General features: G+C 40.7%; 1 protein-coding gene across 1 annotated transcript in view; it reads left to right on the plus strand.

Moving 5' to 3' along the window:
- The first annotated feature begins 217 nt into the window (after positions 1 to 217).
- The window catches only part of stmn2b (stathmin 2b), a 47506-nt gene continuing 27298 nt past the window's right edge, over positions 218 to 20425 (plus strand). Inside the window, exon 1 of the mRNA XM_063042113.1 lies at positions 218 to 374. Within this exon, the coding sequence (XP_062898183.1) occupies positions 356 to 374 (19 nt within the window). The 5' untranslated portion in view covers positions 218 to 355. The remainder of the gene's footprint in view (positions 375 to 20425) is intronic.

Raw genomic sequence — 20425 nt, forward strand, 5'->3', positions numbered from 1 at the left:
TAATTATTAATGTCAAACATTGAGCATATAGTACGGGATGTGCCATTCGAAAAAGAGGGGTGAGCCAATATTGATTTGAATTTCAAACTGTCTACTAGCACTTTGTACTTTAGCATCATTGGTGGATCAATATTTAATGCCTGGAGATCCAGAGAATGCACCAGTCATGTCAAGGGACCTCTTCAGCCAATCTGCTTTGCTTGGCAGGTGATTATTATTCATAGAAGTCTGCCTGTATTCTTTCCCTTCCAGAGCTCCACACTGCTGACTCAGTGCCTTATTCAGTTATCTTTCTCTACGCTGCTGTTGCTGGACCCTTTTCCCTTCCAGCCTCTAAGTATTTGCTTCCTCCACCATGTCTAAAACAGCAATCGGTAAGAATTTCTCACTTTTCTACTACACGGTGAATTTCTTCAGCAGAAAATACAGTGTATTCGAATATAATGATTTGGGGCTTTTTTCACATATACGTATGTATGCGTGTGGTTCCCTGTGTTGATTATGTACTTCATTTACGCTAGTATTTGTTAAGATATATAGTTTATTAAATCGATTAATGGTTAACTGTAAAGTCTATTGGCAGTTTTCTTCACTGAAATATTCGGTCCATTAATAACTGCAATTCATTCAGAATTACCCAGCCCAGAAATGGGAGTAGCACTTCAGAAATTACTGAAATTAGTTTTATAATTTGCAATCAGTAGTAACTAGTGTAGGGGTAAATGAACCCTTATCCCCAAGACTAGCCCACTTGGAAGCTCGGTTAGATGATAGATCGTGGGCTAACAAAAGATAGCAACCTTATACTTTCTTTAATTCTTTTGTATAATTGGTTACGTTCTTTAAAGGGCAGTGTAAGCCCTGAAATCTTCGGGAAATGTAAATGCTTTTGCAGTGGTATGCTTGTTCGGGATTTTTTTCTCTCTGACTGGACACAGCACAATGCAGACAGACCCCACCCATATAGCTGTTCTTTCAGCATTCAGGAACAATCTGGAATTCGTCAGCTTTTCAGTTTATGTGACCCGATTGAGATTGCTGGTAAAAACAAAATGGACAATTTTACAGATGGATATTTACTAAATAAGATACAAATTTCTAGTAGGCAGCCTTTTAAAAGTCATTTTATCCTTAAATGAACGAGTCTGCAGAATTACAGCCGATCACCATTTAATGAATGGGACACCATTAAGACAATGATTAAATAAGTGAACTGCTCAGATCCTGTGAAATTCACGACAGGCTACGTCTTAAAACTAGCAGGGGAAAAAAGATGAAGAGATATATAAGGAATCAATCAGCTGCTAATTATAATTTTGGCCCCATTATTAAATACTACCATCTGGGAGTTTTAATAATATCTTCAATTAGTTCCCTCTTCAGACACAGATGTTCAGTTAGCGTGGACCAAAGAACAGAAGAAATTTGTATGTAAATGAAATGTAGAATGAATAGTGAGGAAGAAGGTGGGAAGGGCGTGGCGCTCATTCTAAAACAGAGCTCAATGCAAATACACGGAGACTAAACTCTGGGAGAGCAGCCAGCCCTGCAGTGCTTACAGCAGTGATCCCTCCCCACTGCACCAATCTGGTAATCAGTATTGATAATTTGTAGTTGGTGAAAGACTGATCTCTGCAGACACCCTTATTAAGAATTCTGTTGCCATGGAAAGCTCTTTGACTGATTAATGAACAGCTTCTACATGGCAAACTGCAGATTCAGTTAAGGATGGGGCTGCTGGGATTAGTAGTTCAAAAGGGCCACTGATGGGAATCAAAGTTCAGGTTAGCAGAACCCTCAGACAGGCTCTGGATTTGAATGGGCAAAGCAAGTCTCAGATGGTGTCCAGGAGAAAAACAGATCAGAATTATACCATTAGTGTGTATAATATTTACATCAATAATGGTTTGTGTATTGTTTCCATCATTATTACAGGCACGTTTGCACTGGAACAAAATCTTCCTCCCACATGTCTGTATAAAATATTATTTTCTCTGGTAGTCTTTTATCTTTTGAATTTCAAGGAAATCAGTTAATTTTACTGTTCCTGTTCATATTGTTTTAACATATTTTGCATCTATCATTTTCAGTTTATTCTCACCATAAAATATATAAACTCAAAATATATGATGTTGTACTCTCACAAACTCACCTCCTTAACAAATTGATTCCTAACATTGATTAAAATGTACATCTCCCAAATTAATTGTGTTTTAAAAGCAATTATAACACAGTTTGCTGAATACCTCCATTTGATGATTTACCTCCATTATTACCCTGCCCAACCCTCTTGCATGTTATCATTTACTAGAAAAGCAAAGTGGTCCGGGTCAGTAACCACTGACTTGCCATTTCGTGACTAGCCACCAAGCAGAGCAGTTCAAAGCAAATTACCCTTAACTCATTCAAGACAGCGCCCCATGCTTCTACATGGTGTTCATTCTTTTATACTGGCTGGAATTGACAATGTTTGCCTAGCTCTTTGAGGTTTCAAATAGTAGGCAGGGTTCGTACTAAGATGCATTTGTTTTCTGATTGGGTGTCAATCACTAGTATAAACTGAAATCTGATTTTACAAAACATTTTAGGGAAAAATTCTTGTTAATCATTTTACATTTGGTAATCTCTTTTTAAACGAGTATGACCTTGAAAAGAGGTCATTGTAGGTAAGTGTAGGTAAGTCAGAATTCATTTCAATCCTCACCTCCCAAATTTCTTTCCCCACTTCTGTTGCTTAAGATACTATGAAAATCAAAATCCATCTTGAGATAATTTATATTAATTAATTCACATGTCATTATTAATAGTAAGGAGGAATTGGATTCCGCCTGATGGCCTTCAATTCAAAAGCAAAATTGAATAATTTATTTTAATGAAATAAATAAAAGACAAATTGCTTGGACATAGTACTGGAATATTAACACCTTGAATACTAATTGAAAACAATGTAAATATCCAAAAGCAATATCTACCTTCAAATTTTGGATTTCAAGATAGTTTCTCATAGATTGATAATTATTCATGCAATTCTGTTCTTTGTGTATTAGTACCTTTCAGAATGTGTGAATCCATATGTATGTGTGTCCATGTAGTCCTAATTGTTTCCATGCTAACATTCTTCCATTCCAATATGGTTGACTCTTATCTGCCTTTTGGCTTCAGCGAGACAATGAATTGCATAAAACTCACTCATTCAATGGTGAGAAAGCCTCCTCACTACATTTCCAAAATTTATGAGGTATTAAATACAGAAATATATATTTGCCACTAATGTTCAAATGAACTTACCAGTCTTCCTTTGCTTTAATGTTCCTTATCATCAAACTACAGTGTGGCAGTAGCTATGAATCATATTCCAGTGACATATCGACATCCTGGAGATACCATAAATCACTTTTTTAACAAGCATACTAGTACCTGTAGATAGACAAATGATTTTGCTCAATGAATTTTCATTGGAACTAGGGCCTTTAGTCTGTCAAAATACTCCAAGGATTTTCACAGTAGTAGACCCAACTCAAACAGGAACATCAAGGCAATAAGGTAGAAGAGATAGTGTGTCTGAAGCAGTAGTTAATTTGTTGCATATCTTTTGAAAGAATTCTTTTGAAAATGTTCTAACTAGAATAGTTCTAAAAGAAGGATCTGAAAATGGGGACAAGGGAAATGAAGAGAGAACTTGGTCACTTGTATTAAATGTATAGTGTTGGCTGTGTATTTGTCCCTGCATCCAAAATATAGTTTATTACCTTCAGAGAATTTTAACTTTCTTAAAAGTAACATAGTGATAATGAATTTTATACCAAGGTGAATTATATTTGTATGATAGAACCAGAAAGCTCTGCTTTCAACTTATAAATGTGCCATTTAGAACTATTTGTCATTAAAATGATTGTGGTACAATGTATCCCTTTGCTAGCCTGGTGGATATGCATTGCATGTTGTGGTACCATTTCATAGTGACTAGCTATGATGTAATAGCACTAGAGCATAATCTCCAGCGAGATTGTTTCCAGAAAGCTTGGAAACAACTAACCTGAGCATTAGTTTTCTTTTGCTTCTCTTGAAAATTTTTCTTTATAATAGAAGGCAATGACTAATCAAACATCAGGCATCATGCATGGTCAGTGGAACTGTGTGCCCTCCAGCTAACACAGGAAGATGGCGACAAAGAATGTTTGAAGTCAAGATACAATGAAAGTTTTGTAGACTACGAACAGTCAGAACTGATGCCACTGTTGGAAAATGCGGTCCAAGTGGAAAATACATGCTCATACCCATGGGCCTGAATGCATCCCTTTCCCTGTGTCACATTGTCCGATGGTTACATGACATGCTAACACTCCCAGACTTGAAATGGGGCTCTTGGCATCACTAAGAAGCACAATTTTTATCTAGCCGTCCTTAGAAAGTGATGTGGTTCAAATTAGTAAGAGTGCTTTTCTTATGTTAGATTTTGCCTTACTGTAATTTTTTTCATTTGCTTGCCAGTAATGAAATAGTAAAATGGGCCCAAAATGGTGGAATACCATTTAACCACTCAGCTTTTAGGCCTTGGTCTTGTACCTGAGGTTTCCAATGTTCACAAACCACAGTCCTTAAGGGGTAAGAAATAAAACCAACTCACCTGCACTTCCCTGAATCAGCAGACTGCAGAATGGCGCAGCGTGTGCTGACTACTGCATTTTCCTCCCCTCATTCCTGGCTTCAAATTAACATTGCACAGCACACAAGATGGAGAATTATTTCAAAAGCAAGCTCAAAAGAGTCTTGTCAGCAAAAAAAAATTGTGATTAATATGTAAAGCTAAGGTGCTGAATCATCAAATTTTTAAAACTTTTCGCATTGGGATTATGCTGTTAATGTCAACTGTCCCTGTCTGAACACAAGAGATTCTGCAGATGTGAAAAATCCTGAGTAAAAAGTACAAGATACTGGAAGAATTCAGCAGGTCAAGCAGCAACTATGAAGAAGAATAAACATTCGACATTTTGGTCCAAGACCCTTCATCAGAATGCATCAGGTCCTGATGAAAATTCTTGACCCGAAACGTCAAATGTTTATTCCTCTCCATTGATGCTGCCTGATTTGATGAGTTCCTCTAGCATCTGTGCATGCGTTTGTCTGTTGGTCATTTTGCTGGGATTTATTGCAAAGTAATAGTCAGTTAATCCATCATTTTCCCAGAATGAAGGGAGTATAACATTGTGTGTCGTGCATTTTCTTATTGCTGTATCCTATTTTGTTCTCATTATCTGGTTTCATAAGGATGGGGGTGAGGAAATCAATAAGTGGGCATAGATTATTGACAAACCCATCAGTAAACAGGTTCAAAAAGTCTGCTGCACTGCAGAAGTGTTAATATATAGGCCATCTGTTGATTCTCCAGAGCAAGCACTAACATGGAAGGTGGTATTGCAAGGAGTTTATAGAGATACTGTATGCAGGGTGGCTACTATAATACCATTCTCCTATGCATTGTGTAGAGTGATAGCATCATTTTGAAAATGTTGCTATATTAATCTTCCTGTAACATAAGGAACCTGTCACCATTTATCATTATTGAGGCTGTCTGACACTGTTTCATTCCAGGGGATCACTAGTCTGTTGGCGTCAGTCTGCTTTCTGAAGTTGCCATTGTCCTCCCCTATTCTGGTATTGCCACTCTCTGATCTGGTCAACCACTCCCTCTCTGTCGTGTGCTTGTCATCATTTTCCATCCGGAGTGCCTTGGTTCTCCACGTGTGGAGATGCCATCTTGCAGTTGCACCTCTGTCCATCATAAGTTGCCACCATGCTTCAACCTGGGGTGTCATCGATCTTGTGCCTGCTGTCTCCTTCAATCATGGGATTGCCATTCCTCTGTTCATCCTGAGGATGCCACCATTCTCCATCCCGAGGATGCCTCTTCCTTTCTTGGGATGCTGTCCAGAGAATATTGTGTCTTTCCATTTTTTTGACAAGTTACCACTCTCCATGCCAAGAATTCCATCATTCTCCATTCTAAGAGCGCAAGTGTTTTCCTTTCAAGTGATGCCGTGTCTCTCCTAAGTGTACGATCGCAAATAGAGGAAGCTGAGAGAAAACGTATTTCGAAGTCACCAGACGCTCCCATTGAGCAGACAGTGACTAATACCAACTTCCAGAATGACATTTAAATTTAAGTACTCTAAAGAAAGAGGGGTGTTTTTGCACTGCTTTCTATTACAAGAACAAGAGAGAAGGCTTTGTGTACAGTCATTATTTTCTAAATGAATTATCACTGCTGCTTTGGCAATTGCAGCTGCCAGTTTCCACTCAAAAATATCACAAGAGCAAACCTTTGTTTTCATGATGTTTATAGAGCAATGTAAGCTCGGGCACCAGGCCTGTTTATTGAAAGCTGTTGTATCATTAATGCTTCACCTTTGTAGGCAGATTAGGAACTAGTTGCAATTTTGTTTGAAAGACAGCATCTCTAACAACACACTTTCCAACTGAATTTTCACCCTAGGTTAGATTGTCAGGAGCTGGAGTGAAGTAACCGAACCTGTATAACCTTCAGATCCTGATGGAGAGTCTCAGCCCAAAACATCATCTCTCTATTCCTTTCCGTAGATGCTGCATGACTTGCTGAGTTCCTCCAACGTTTTGTGGTGTTACTTTGGATTTCCTGCAGAATCTCTTGTGTAAGGTGCCCCGCCGAAACCGTACCCTGCAAAAAAGTAAACAAGAGCAGTTTAGTATTGTTGCATCTGACTAATTGGTAATCACCCCTTCTAGAAACTTACTTTATTTTATGTAATATTTACTATCTGGTAAACAGCAGCTTGAAAAACCAAAGTAATGCTTCAGTATTTGATAGCTTTTTAATTTGCATTAAAATCTAATTTAATATGGGTTTATTATGAGAGAGAAATTCCCTTATATTCATTCTAATAATTTGATAGAGCTGCCAGGCAGCTTAATTGAATAATCTCTAAAAACTGACACGAAGCCCAGAATGCAGAAGTATTCCATGTATGCAAGACAGCCAGTTCATCAGTGATTCTACCACAGTCATAAAAAAAAAATGGTTTCTGCCTCCAGCCAAAATGGAGAAACAGCAGGGGAACAACACCTCACATAGCAACCGTCAGTTAAAACCAGCCCCCACTGCTTTAAGTTAGCTTGAGCAATTTATTCAGATGGTGTTTATGACTGGATCAGTTACTGGATTTTAGATACTGCAATGGGTGGTTTAGCAGTGGCGATGCAAACAAGTGTCCTATAGCCACAGGGCACTGAGTTCTTCAAGACACACAGTCAAACACCAATGGGAACAGGCAACTGTGCAGGTCAGTATCTATGATCACCTTTGAGGACCAGAGGCACCGTTTAGTTAGAAATGCAATGACCTGACATGAATTGTCAGGGTCAGTGAACGCATGTTCACCTGTTCATATTCTACCACCTGAACATTAGTCTTAGCCACACTTCGCCACACACCGTTCATTTATACAAAAAAAATAGCTTTATTTGTCACAGGAACTTCTAAGTGTCCAGTGAAATGTGTCATTTTGTGGTAAATCAAATCAATGAGGATTGTACTGGGCAGCCCACAAGTGTTGTCATAAATAGCATGTTCATAACTCACTGACCCTAAACGTACGTCTTTAGAATTTGGGAGGAAACTGGAGCCTCTGGAGGAAACTGACACAGTCACGGGAAGAACACACAAACTCCTTACAGACAGCGGTGGGTATTGAATCCCGATTAGTGATCACGGGCATTGTAGCAGCATTATACTAACCGCTATATTATTGAATCTCTATCAGTCTGTACTCATCCTCATGCTCCTCTAATCGTCCTCATTTTCGTACTCTTGCCACTGTTGAAAGTCTCATACCCACATTTCAACAACAGTCCAAAGTGCTACAGCTGTCTCCCTCTTGCAGAAGAACACGGAGCACAAGCGGACGATATACAGATGTGCTCCCAGAAGGTATCATCATCATCGTCATGTGCCATGTCATATGTCTTTGACTGCTCTTGGCAAATTCTTCCACAGAAATAGTTTGCCATTGCTTTCTTCTGGGCAGTGTCTGGTCTGCCATTATTAATACTCTTCAGAATCGGTCTGCCTGGCATCAGTGGTCACATAACCAGGCTTGGGATATTCACCAGTGGCTCATATGACCATCCACCCCTTGCTCCCCTGGTTTTACGTGATCCTGATCACAGGGCTAAGCAGGTGCTGCACCTCGCCCAAGGGTGGCCTGCAGGCTAGCGGATGAGTGAAACCCTTGACACCTCACATGGTAGAGATGTATCTCCACCACGCCACCCCAGGAGCAGATAACACACCCCAGTGAATCAGAATCAGAATCTGAAATGGATTTAATGTCACCGACATGTTGTTAACTTTATGGCAACAGTACAATTAAGTACGAGATAAATAAATAGAGAGAAAAAAAATGAATTACAGTTAGTATATATGGCTATTAAACAGATAAGTTAAAAAAGTAGTGCGAAAAAACAGAAATTTTAAAAAGTAGTGAGGTGGAGTCTATGGGTTCAATGTCCATTAAGAACTTGGATGGCAGAGGGGAAGAAGCTGTTCCTGAATTACTGAGTGTGTGCCTTCAGGCTTCTGTAGCTCCTTCCCAACAGTAGCAACAAGAGGGCATGTCCTGGGTGGTGGCAGTCCTTAATGATGGACGCTGCCTTCCTAAGGCACCACTCCTTGAAGATGCCTTGGATACTACAGAGGCTGGTACCCACGATGGATCTAATTTTACAAGTTTCTGCAACTTACTTCAATCTTGTGCAGTAGCCCCCCCCCATACCAGATAGTGATGCAGCCAGTCAGAATGCTCTCCACAGTACATTTGTATAAGTTTTCAAGTGTTTTAGTTGACAAACCAAATCTACTCAGATTCCTAATGAAATATCGCCGCTGTCTTGCATTCTTTATAGCTGCATCGATATATTGTGTCCAGGTTAGGTCCTCAGAGATATTGACACCCATGAACTTGAAATTGCTCACTCTTTCTACCTCTGATAGCATGGGCATTGCCAAGGCAGGTGTCCAACGGTGGTGATGCACCTAATCCTCCTTCCTAACTCCCACATCTTCAGCATGCTGTTATCTCTTCTGATTTGCATCACACTATGTGAAAACATATCAGTCTTTCAGCCCCTCCCACCCCTTCCTCAACTCTACCCTTCCCTGGCCTACTCCCATAAGTTTATCCTTTCAGGTATCCAAGGTCTAACATCCATCCAAACAATAGAAGGACAGCAAGAATGCAATGAAGATGGAGACCCTTCATCATGCGATTTCTTGTGTACAAACCCACCTGCTCACATAAGGATCATGTACATAATGTGAGAGAGAGCATAAAGACAGATCTGTATGGTGAGTCACAGGGCAAGGATGGCCCACAGCCTGAAGAATGGCAAAGAATTGGGAAGATTGACCACTCAGCATAAGATGAGGTTAACTAAGCTGAGTTTGCACATGTAGAGTTCTGAGTTTTAACAGCATAGATCACAGAAGGCACTGTATAATCGAATGCCAATGCACTGACATGACTCCCAAGGCTTGTGTTCAATGGTAGGGAGTCTGGCTCCAATTTGGCACAAGGTTTGGCACAGAGCTTGGCAGCTTCCTGTTCTATAATAGAAATGGTGAGCAACTATGTTCATACACATATGGAGCCATCAACATACCTGAATCAAATAGCTGATGTCGATACCAATGAAGCACAAGCAATGTTGAAGTACAGGGTCTCTATGCTCTCCAGTAGTCTACAACCAGAAATGGCAGCATCTATAGAAGGAAGTGGACAGGTCCAGTTTCAGATACATTTCTTTATCACAAGTGTGTCAGAGCCATATAGTGAGACACATCTTTTGTGTTAACAACCGATCCAACATCAGGATGTGCTGAGGGCAGCCTGCAAGTGTTGCCACATATTCTGGCACCAACGTAACATGCCAACAATATTCGGAACAACAAAAAGCAGCGGCAAAATAAGCTCCTTTCCTTTTTTCTCTTTCTCTCTCTCACTCTCGTTCTCTCACTCTCTCACACACTCACACACTCTCTCTCTCACTCTCACACTCACACACACAGAGATAGACCTCCAACCCCAGGACAGGCCTTCGGGCCTCCAGCCTCCAGTGGACGCGTGGACTCACAGACTGCGGGCCTTCGACCTCATCTGTGGACTCTCAGACACAGGGCTTCAGCTAGTTTGACAGTCGAAGTTTCAGGTCGAGACCCTTCATCTGGACTGAAAGTAGAGAGGTGATAGACAGTATAAAAAGGTGGGGAGGGGGGTAATGAATGATAAAACAAGAGCTGGCAGGCAATGTGTAGATCAAGGTGAGTGGGGTGGTTGATAGGCAGATGGAGGAGTGGAGAACGGGAATTACATCAGTGATCCAGGAGCTCCTCAAGCATTTTCTGTGTACTACCAATAAGTAAATGGCTTTGTAGGAGGCAGTGCTCTGGGGGGGGGGGGTAATAGCAATGAATAGCAGAGCATGAACCTGGCCTTCACCCTCAGGAAGACAGCATCCATTCCCCCAACCCTTCCGCTCCGCTGGTGCCCCCGCTGCCGACTGGGTTGGATCCTTGTGACCCATGTTGAGAAGGTGCATTCAGGACCAGGGCTGCCAAAGATCCTCCTCCAGGACCATCATCAGAGAGCAGATCCACTGAACTTTACAACCTTCTAGCAAAATGCTGCAGCCACCTGGGTGGCACTTCTCATGGAGCTAGGGCAAGCAGAGACTCACGGGAGGCAGACGGTAATTCAAGATTCAAAGTACATTTATTATCAAAGTTTGTTTGCACCATGCAACCCTGAAATTCATCTTCCTCACAGGCAGCCACAAAACATGGAATCGACCTGTTCACAGATAAACATCAAGTCCCCCTCCCCCCACGTGCAAACGGCAACAAAAAAAGAGCAAAAACACAGAATGTAAAACACAAAATCAATAGGCAGATTTCAGTTCAGCTCAGTGTTCATTATCTGCAGGCCGCCCTGGTTCAAAAGTCACCCAAAAGTAGCAGTGAGAAAAATGGAGTGACCGGAACTAGGACATGTCATAAACCTGAATTAGAGCCCGCAATCTACAAACTGTGTCGATTAAACCTTGCTCCAGCACCATCCTCTGACTGCGTCAAGGAAGAGAGAGATTGCTCGAAGGCAAGGACCTTCCCTCAAGACCTCAAGAGCAGCGAGCGAGGGGGGGGGTGGAGAGAGAGACCATCACGCACACGCAGACACCCTCCTCCGGCAGCAGCAAGCAAGAGGCTGGGAGACGGCGCTGAATACTCGCTTGCCCTCCGTGCACGCCTCAGCGGTTTCAATCTTCCTGGGCGGTTTGATTAGCGAGGGATGGAGTCGATCACGGGCTCGCGCTCCTTCTCCTGGCCTCAACGCCGCACACTTTGCCCGCAGCCCCATGGAGCCCTCTCGAAAACAGCAGGCGTCAGTTCGCCTGGTTGGCCCGAAAATACATCGCCAGACCGTAGATATCAGGCTCCAACCGTAGCAGAACCACATCGGAAATAATAAGAAGGCGCAAAAGAAGTAAGAGGAGTTGCTTTGAGAACTGTGGATGCTTTGAGGATGGGGCTTTTGGTAGCATTGCTTACTGGCGCCATCTTCTTCCAGATGAGTAATTTATTTGTATTTCTATGTCAGTTGACCTGCCTTATATTTATAAACACAGTTTGCACTGCTTGTTATGTAATACCCTGGCCATCCAGCTGATGGGTTACCCAGCGACAGAGGGGAGTTGAGCCTGCTGGTCGACAGAGAATCGGATTGTGGTTTCAAGCATCTGACTTGGTGTGCTTGTCACAGGCAGCCAAGGCAGAATTAGTTTCCTCCTTCTCTTGCTCACTCGTGATCCAGTGGTTGTGCAGCACATTACCACCGACCCCAATACCCCCTCTGCTTCGCGGTGGTCACAGAACGTAGACAAGTACAGCACAGTACAGACCCTTCGGCTCATGGTGCTGTGGCAACCTCTTAACCTGCTCCAAGATCGATTTAACTCTTCCCTCCCGCACAGCCCTCCATTTTTCTACCATCCATCTGCCTATCTAAGATTCTCTTAAGTGTCCCTAATGTATCTGCCTCTACCACCACCCCAGGTAGTGTGACCCATACACTCACCACTTTCTGAGTAATAAAACCTATCTCTGACATTCCCTCTTTACCTTCCTTCAATCACCATAGAATGATGCGCTTTCATTTTAGCCATTTCTGCCCTGAGGATAAAGCACGCTATCCATGTCTCTAGTCATCTTATATACTGTATAGAATTGCCTCTCATCCACCTTTGCCCCAGCGAGAAATGCCCTGGCTCACTCAACCTTTGCTTATAAAGCATTATCTCTGATACTGAGTACAGAGTTATGCCAAGATTAGAGGCATTGATGGAGGATGGAGATAGCTAATATGGAAGGGCATCATTTTAATATGATAGGTAAATCATCTCTGCACCCTCCTTAAACTTCCACATCCTTCCAATAATGAGGCAACAAGAACTCAACACAATATTCCAAGCGTGGTCTAACCAGGGTTTTATAGAGCTGTAGCATTACCTCAGAGCTCTTGAACTCAATCCTCCAACTAATGAAGGCCACCACACCACATGCGTCTTAACCCCCTATCAGCTTGCACGGCATTTTGGGATCTATGGATGTGGACCCCAAGGTCTCTCTGTTCCTCCACACTGCTAAAAATCCTGCCATTAATCCCATTAACCCTATACTCTGCCTTCTAGTTTGACCTTACAAAGTGTATCACTTCATACTTTTCCAAATTGAACTCCATCTGCCACTTCTCAGCACTAATCTGCATCCTGTCAATGTCCTGACATTGTTTTGGCTGATCATAGAGACCCCTTGGCCCAACAAATCCATTCCAACCAGAGTGCCCACCCAGCTGGTCCCAATTTGGCCCATATCATTCTAAGCCCATCCTCTCATGTACCTGTCCAAATGCTTCTTAAATGCTGTCTCCCTTGACCATTTTTTCCCAGCAGCTCATTCCGTCACAGTGGCAATGATTTCATCTATCAGTGTAATGTGGAAGCATGGCTTTTGCTGTGCTGTGGTGCAGAGAGTGTAGGTCGAGCACCAGAGGCAATGATCGTTCTAGCAGCCATTTTTTAGATAGTTGCTGTTTTCCCAAGTGGAGCAATCAATACAGTTTACCACAGAACAATGCCACATAACGCCTACTAGAGTTTTTGCCTCCAGTCTGCATGATTCTCGGTGCAAATTTCTCCATCTCCAGCCCTCTTTAGTATGATCACACTGACCATCGTGGCAGTACAAACCTTGCCTTGTCTGAAGATTGCATACATAGTTGCTGTAATTGGTAGATTTCAGTATCCTTGTCTGTTTCAGAGCACAGATATCTCACACAGTGAACTTTGTTGTGGAAGGAGAATTATTGTCTCAATACCCTGGATGGCCACACCCCTCGCTAAGAAATTTGCTCCCCAGTGACTTCACCCAAATCTTCACCTGACATCAATTTGTCTTGCGTTGGAAATTTGTCCACTCATGATGAACCCCAAGGAGACTTATCATATCTAGGACCCACTGCTTTGTGCAAAAACCTTGAAGTCAACTGAAAGTCCTTCAGCATCTGCCACAACAGTCCCTTTAGACCAGAGGTCCCCAACCTTTTTTATGCCAGAGTCTTATCATTAACCGATGCATCTGTGGACCCCAGGCTGGAAACCCTTGCTTTAGACTTTTGCATCTTCCTAACACCAAACACCAGTAGAACCACCCCAACAACAAGAAGGAATGAAGAAAACACCCAACCCACAATTCAACAATCTCTTTAAGTAGCAGTACTGGGTGCGGTGTTCCTCCCTGAGTGTGCCCCCAGCCTTGGGAAGTTAAGAATGAGTGGTAGTTAGAGCTCTAACCTTTAGTTGACATCATGGAGTGCCAGGTCCACAATCCACAGTGCCTGTGGCTTTGCAAGCCCTCTCCAACGCGCCATACGGCATAAATCACTCCACAAATGCTGTGTGCCATTTTGCATCTCTTATATACAGTATATCTCTAACATAATATTGAAGCCAGTTTCCTGATGAGTTTGTCAATATTAAATGTCAAGCATTGTTGTAGGTAATTAGCAGTAATTCAAACTGATATAAAACAAATCAAATTTTTTTTAATTTAACCTTGGATGGATAAGTAAAAATAGACCTTTGTCTTCATTTAAAAAGGAGCAACATCAATTTTCTGACATAAATCTATTATTGTATATTGAATGTGTTATTTCATAATGACCTATACTGCTCTAGCCTTTGACAGGAGCTAAGACTGACTCATTATTCCAATTTCATTTCATTTGAATTGTGGGAGAAATATTTCATATTGTACATAACCATCATCTTTTCAGACTGACATTTCAATCAGCGAGAAGTGTTTTTATAAAATTAGATGTTAGAGAACGTCAATCAGTGTGATGGAATTTGTGATCTTTTCAAAATCAGCGCACTGCTATGTAGGATGTAAGTCTGTAGCACCTAACTTGCGATACTTGCATGTCAAAATACTCCTTAAGACACTCAAATGAACAAAAATCAAACAAGTGTTTGCATGGGTCCTATTCATTGACAAATATCTTTCATTCTGTAGGTTAAAAATTCAATACAACTTCTGCAAATTAACATAGATCATTTAAACGAACAGAATTTAGTTTACGAAATCTAATTTACTTAACAGAAGATAAATAATGTTGTATAAACTCATTGTAAAAACATTGTTAAGATCTTCCTTCCTTCGCCATCCTCTCAATTTTTAAAGAAAATCATCAGAAAGGCTATTCTTAAGAATGTAAGCAACCACCTTGCTCGTGAGCCTTATGAAATGGTGGCATGTTGTCAGTTCATGGAAGCTTTAGGTTGGATCAAACATTGGACCTTCGTAGTCTCCTTGCAGAATATAATGCCCTGCTTAAAATTAATAAATTGTGTTAAAAGCTCACTGCAGAATGCTCTATGCAAAAAGCACTACAAATGCTTTATTTGATTAATATTAGTTTTCCTTTTGCGAGCTATAAAATTATCAGGAATTATTTCACTACAGATATTGTTTCCTGAAGCATGATCCCTGCTGGCAGTTTGTTGAACTATATTCATCCACGCTGCCAAGTCTTCTACTCAGTCTTCTATATTTACAAACATTAATTACATGATGCCTTTGAAATGATCTGAAATACCTGCTAAGCACAGTAGTTCTCTGTTCACTACTGTTGACTGGAAGATGCATCAAACAAATTCTAAAATAATATTACTTTAAATAGATTTAAAACATCATATTAGTGAGTTGGTTTCAATTTTCCAATCTGTTCCTGCAATAGAGGGAATTTCTACAATCTTTATAACATTTCTTAGATCAATGATGTTTATGGACTATGTCAGATGTGTCCCGGCTGTTGAGTAACTGAGCTTAATGTTCACTTTAAGTAGACAACTTTCTATTTAATTCATTGACTGTCATTTCCCTTCCTACTAGGTGGTTTTGGATTTTCATGATTCACAAATCAATGGGAAAATATTGTTCCTTTTGCAATTTTTTTTCTCTGATTGCGTAGCGTCAGAAATGGTGATGGTGCTCTATAAAATAGTAAGTGAGCGTGCTCAAATGTGGAATATGACCAGAACATGGCAATCGTATCGATGCACAGACTCAGATGCAGTGGGAAAGATTGCTTTTCATCTCCTGCAGCTAAATATCAGTCAGTTGCTGGAAGAGACAGTGGTTGTTTGGCTGTTTGGATGGAGACCGTGGTTAGAGCTGTGTGAAGCGCTATAGGGAGCTTTCCGTTCAGCTTTTTCTTTCTCCTTGGACATGGGATCCAAACTGGCAAAAAAAGAAAATAATGATGTAAGATATTTTTTAAACATTCAGAAGGAACTGGGGAGAAAGATACTCAATATTTGTGACGCTAGAACAGAGCCAAGGAAAAGATAACAAAGTCACACTTAATCATCTTTATTTAAATGTATTTTTTCCATTTCTTGATGGAGTCCCTGGTTAATGAAGATAATTTGATGATTGGTGTTAGTGAGCCAGACGTAGGTGAAGATTATTCCAATGTAGATCAACGCTGAGGCCCACAGAAAAGGACAAATGCCAAGTTAAGTTCTTCACCTTGTGGGTAAAGAGTTGGCAACCGGAGGGGTTTATTAACTACGATGCTGATAGCCCATGCATCTGGACTCAAGTTATTCGAGGGTGTGACCCTTACTCTCAAAGAATCTGCTCCCATGCACATCAGCCATCAGTAATGTCAATTTTTCAATGATTTACCTACAATTGTAAAATTCAAATAAGCATTGCAAATAATAGAACTCCAATGTACTCTGCAGATCACAGGGGCAGAATTGAAACCGTTATCACTGATCATCAATCTTTCCTATTGGCCACTCACCCAGCTATGAAAGCCTCCCAATTAGCTCCTAATACAAAATCCAGTGAAGCATTCAAATAAAACCTTCTGAAATTCAAGATATCTAACACCCGTCTCATTACCATGAAATTTAAATAATTGGACTGGCACTTTTTCCGCATGGATTATTTGTCATAAATTGTTGTCAAGTTTAAGTTGCTATCATCGAGCCATAGATTCTCAGAACACTACAGCACAGAAACAGGCCCTTTGGCCCATCTAGTCCATGCCAAATTATCACTCTGTCTAGTCCCATTGACCTGCACTCGGACCATAGCCCAACATACCTTTCCCATTCATGTAGTTATCCAAATTTCCCTTAAATGTTGAAACTGAACCTGCATCCACTGCTTCCACTGGCAGCTCGTTCCACACTCTCACCAGCCTCTGAGTGAACTGCATCTTTTACTCTCATTAAATGCATTCATAAACAATAGGGGAACAAAACACAGTAGGGTGAATGGGAGCCAATTAGGAGAAACAGAACCAAGGAGAAGAACAGAAGGATTGAAAGAAGAGAGAGAAAGGAAGATCTTCGCAAAACCAGAAATAAATGATATGGGGAGCTCACAAACATGTCCTGCCGAAGGGTTTTGGCCCGAAACGTCGACAGTTCACTTTTCCATAAATGCTGCCGGGCCTGCTGTGCTCCTCCAGCATACTGTGTGTGTTGATATAGAGAGCTCTGCAATTCCTCACCACAAATCGTTACAGAACTTGCACAACAGTAAAGGCACTGACATTAAACGCATCCCAAGCAATCCTGTGACATTATCAGACAACTGCGGCAAGCCATGTAAGCAGGCAAAGCAATTCCATTTGTAAACTTATGTAAGTCAAAGTGAGCCCCATATTACACTAGTTCATGTGCGATTAAGTGTTAACACCACTATATAGAGTAAGCCTCCTTCAATAAAGGATCATTTTACATGCACTTCAAATAATTATGAAGCAGCAGGTAATATATTGTGATAATTATAAGACTACTAATCATATAATACAAAATTCTAAATGTGCCAGCCTTTCAGTCTATTCAGAGTTTCAAACCTCTGAGGTCTCTTCATGGGTGATTAAAATAGCTTTCAGAAACCGTTACGGGGATTTTCTGAACTATAAAGCATAAGATGTCAATGCAATATTTAAGTAACAGCTACATCTAATTGGCATGTGTTTTAGTAGTTTAGCACTCATTCTTTTCTAGAATGGAATGCATTTTTATCTCTTATTAGACTGCGGAATTAAATCACACAGATTATACTACTGGGAAAACCTAACTTTGATAAATAAATCTACCCCTCCCACAAAACAGCAGAAAACGGAATATTTCTTTAATATTTAATTTACAGCTCAGTTTCACTGCATGAGGTAGAAACGTCTGCTTCCTGAAATTCACTGAGAGGTGAAGAGCAGTTTAATGAATATAGTGAACCGAAACCTCAGGACAGCCTCTTTTGGACAGGGTATATATACGTCGATTAGCTTTATAATATTAGCAAACTTGATGTTCATGTTGACTATACAATAATGTGGCATTCTAATAACTTGCATCCTTCTTTCTCTTTATCTATTCGTTTTCTGTTAGCTATAATGAAATTAAATTACTAGATGCCAAAATTGCAATTGTTTCCTGCTCAATCAATTTCTGGCATAACCCTGAAAACAAGCCCAGCACTGAATATCAAAGCAAGAATCCCTTCTGTGCATGGAATGATAATTATCAAAAATTATGGGTGAAAATGCTAAACAAATTATTTTGGGTTTGACTGATGTTGCATTATTGAAAAATGAAGTTCAACTACTCGAACCCTGAAACTCATATGCATTTTTAATATCTGAAACATGGTGATCAGCAAACTCTACCTGTGCGTTGAATTTTGCGGGAAAGGCTGCTGAAATCACTGTATCATTCTTCACATAGAGGTACACAGGATACCTAACACACTTGACAATTCCAGGACTCAGAAAGAAGCTATTCCAATGGTATTTCAGCAGACATTGATCTTGACAAACTGAATTTTTGACCAAAAAATAAACATTGTACTGGTTTATTGAGTTAAAAATGGCAGAAACTAGCCATGCAAAAAAAAGCCATAGACACTACAGCACAGAAATTCTGCTTGTCTCAAATGACATATTACGCAGGGGATGTGAAAGGTGAGGAGAGGAGGGGATAGTGCACGTTCTCTGTGTGCAGATCTCCTGCTGCAATCCACTTTCCACTCCCAATCGTTTTGTGCCCTTGAGGTGCCAAGCTTACCAGGTATTTTAGAAATATCTATGCAAAAAGGTATGGTGTGTTTTGAACTTAAGTCACGTCAGATTTAATACAGATTTGCAACTAAGCAAGATCTGATGCAATATTGACTGCCAATAAATTTTACCACATAACCAAACTGAAAATACAGATTCTTTTAATGTAACAAAGTCCTATTAATTTTGTTGTGCATTATCCATTAGGCATCCAATCCCCTCCAGACCTTTAGTGTTCTATGTCACTTTGTTGACATAGATTGTGACTACAAAAAAGCCTCCTCAGAATCTAAATCAGCAGATGAGAAGTGCCAAGTGTTGCCCTTTGCTGAACTTATACTGTGGTTTCGGAGGAACAAATTGTTCAGGACTCGGGTGAACTAGTGAACAAGACTCTGGCATTCACTTAGTGCAGGCAACCAAAGCTGAAGGTCTCTTCCATATATCAGCAATCATGTCATTATTTTTGTTGGGACTTGTGCTGGCAGCTCGTTCCACATTCTCACAGCCCTCAGAGTGAAGACGTTTCTCAAGTTCCCCTTCAACTTTTCAACTTAGGCAGCATCTGTAATAAGGCGTGAAGGCTTAAATTTTTCAGGTGGATGCCTTGGCAATTTGACAAACTGATTTATTATTGTAGCGAGGGAGAGTTTTGTATGCCAGCCACACAGATCATTTCAACACATCAGTGCAGTGAGATAGCACAAGGGAAAAGCAAAGATAGATTGCAGTACATAGTGTTACAGTCACAGAGCAAGTGCAGTGCTGGCAGACAATAAGGTGCAAGGCCATGACAAGGTCAGAAGATTGCCAGACCTGTAAGTAGATTCAAGAGAAGATTTTTCATACGTCATAAATAAATGGGATTAAATTTAAGAGCAGAAAAACTACAATAGAATTGATGAGTAGATCTGCAAAGACCATCTTACAGCAAGTTGGCATGCTCTGCCACCATCTCGTTAAGAATTGACTTTTCATCCAAAGACAGATTTCACTATGAATTTATAAGACTATTTACTCACATATACACTATATTAAAGGATATGGGGGAACCTGGAATCAGAATAATTTCCAGATATAAAAGTACAATTCTTGTCCATGGAAGTGAATTTCTCACCTGTTAAAGGTGGGTAGTGCCTTCACCCCAGCTCCTGAAATTTAGCAATATGGGTCTTCAGATCTCCTGCCACTTAAACGCCGTATTTTCTTGTGAGCATGAAGTCACATGTATTAACATTTCAGTCAAGTGGTGAGAAGACCAAGCCTGCTCTGGAGTTGCACTACCAGTGTCTGACAGCAGGATGTGCTGTTGCCCGGGAGAGAATACAAAGTAAGCCCATGACAAGTGAGGGAAATAGGAAACTTATTTACTGCAAGGATCAGGTTGTCACAATGGCCCTCTCTCTTCATATTACATCTTGCATTATTCTGCGATATTATTCATCATAAACTAGAAGATCAGATTGCATTGCACTACTCTGCCTAAATATTATTAAATAAACATAAGCATGGAAGATTAGTTGTTTTCCTCAGCCCAGCAACTACCCACTTCTAAACAAAATATACAGAGAACGTAGTACAGGCCCTGCTGCCTACGATGTTGTGCCAAGCTTTTAACCCTCCCACATCTTTCTGTCATCCATGTGTCTATCTAAGACTCTCTACCACCACCGCGGTAGTGCATTTTACAAATCTCTGTGTAA

Source organism: Mobula hypostoma, chromosome 1, assembly GCF_963921235.1.
Source record: "Mobula hypostoma chromosome 1, sMobHyp1.1, whole genome shotgun sequence".
Lineage (NCBI taxonomy): Eukaryota > Metazoa > Chordata > Chondrichthyes > Myliobatiformes > Myliobatidae > Mobula > Mobula hypostoma.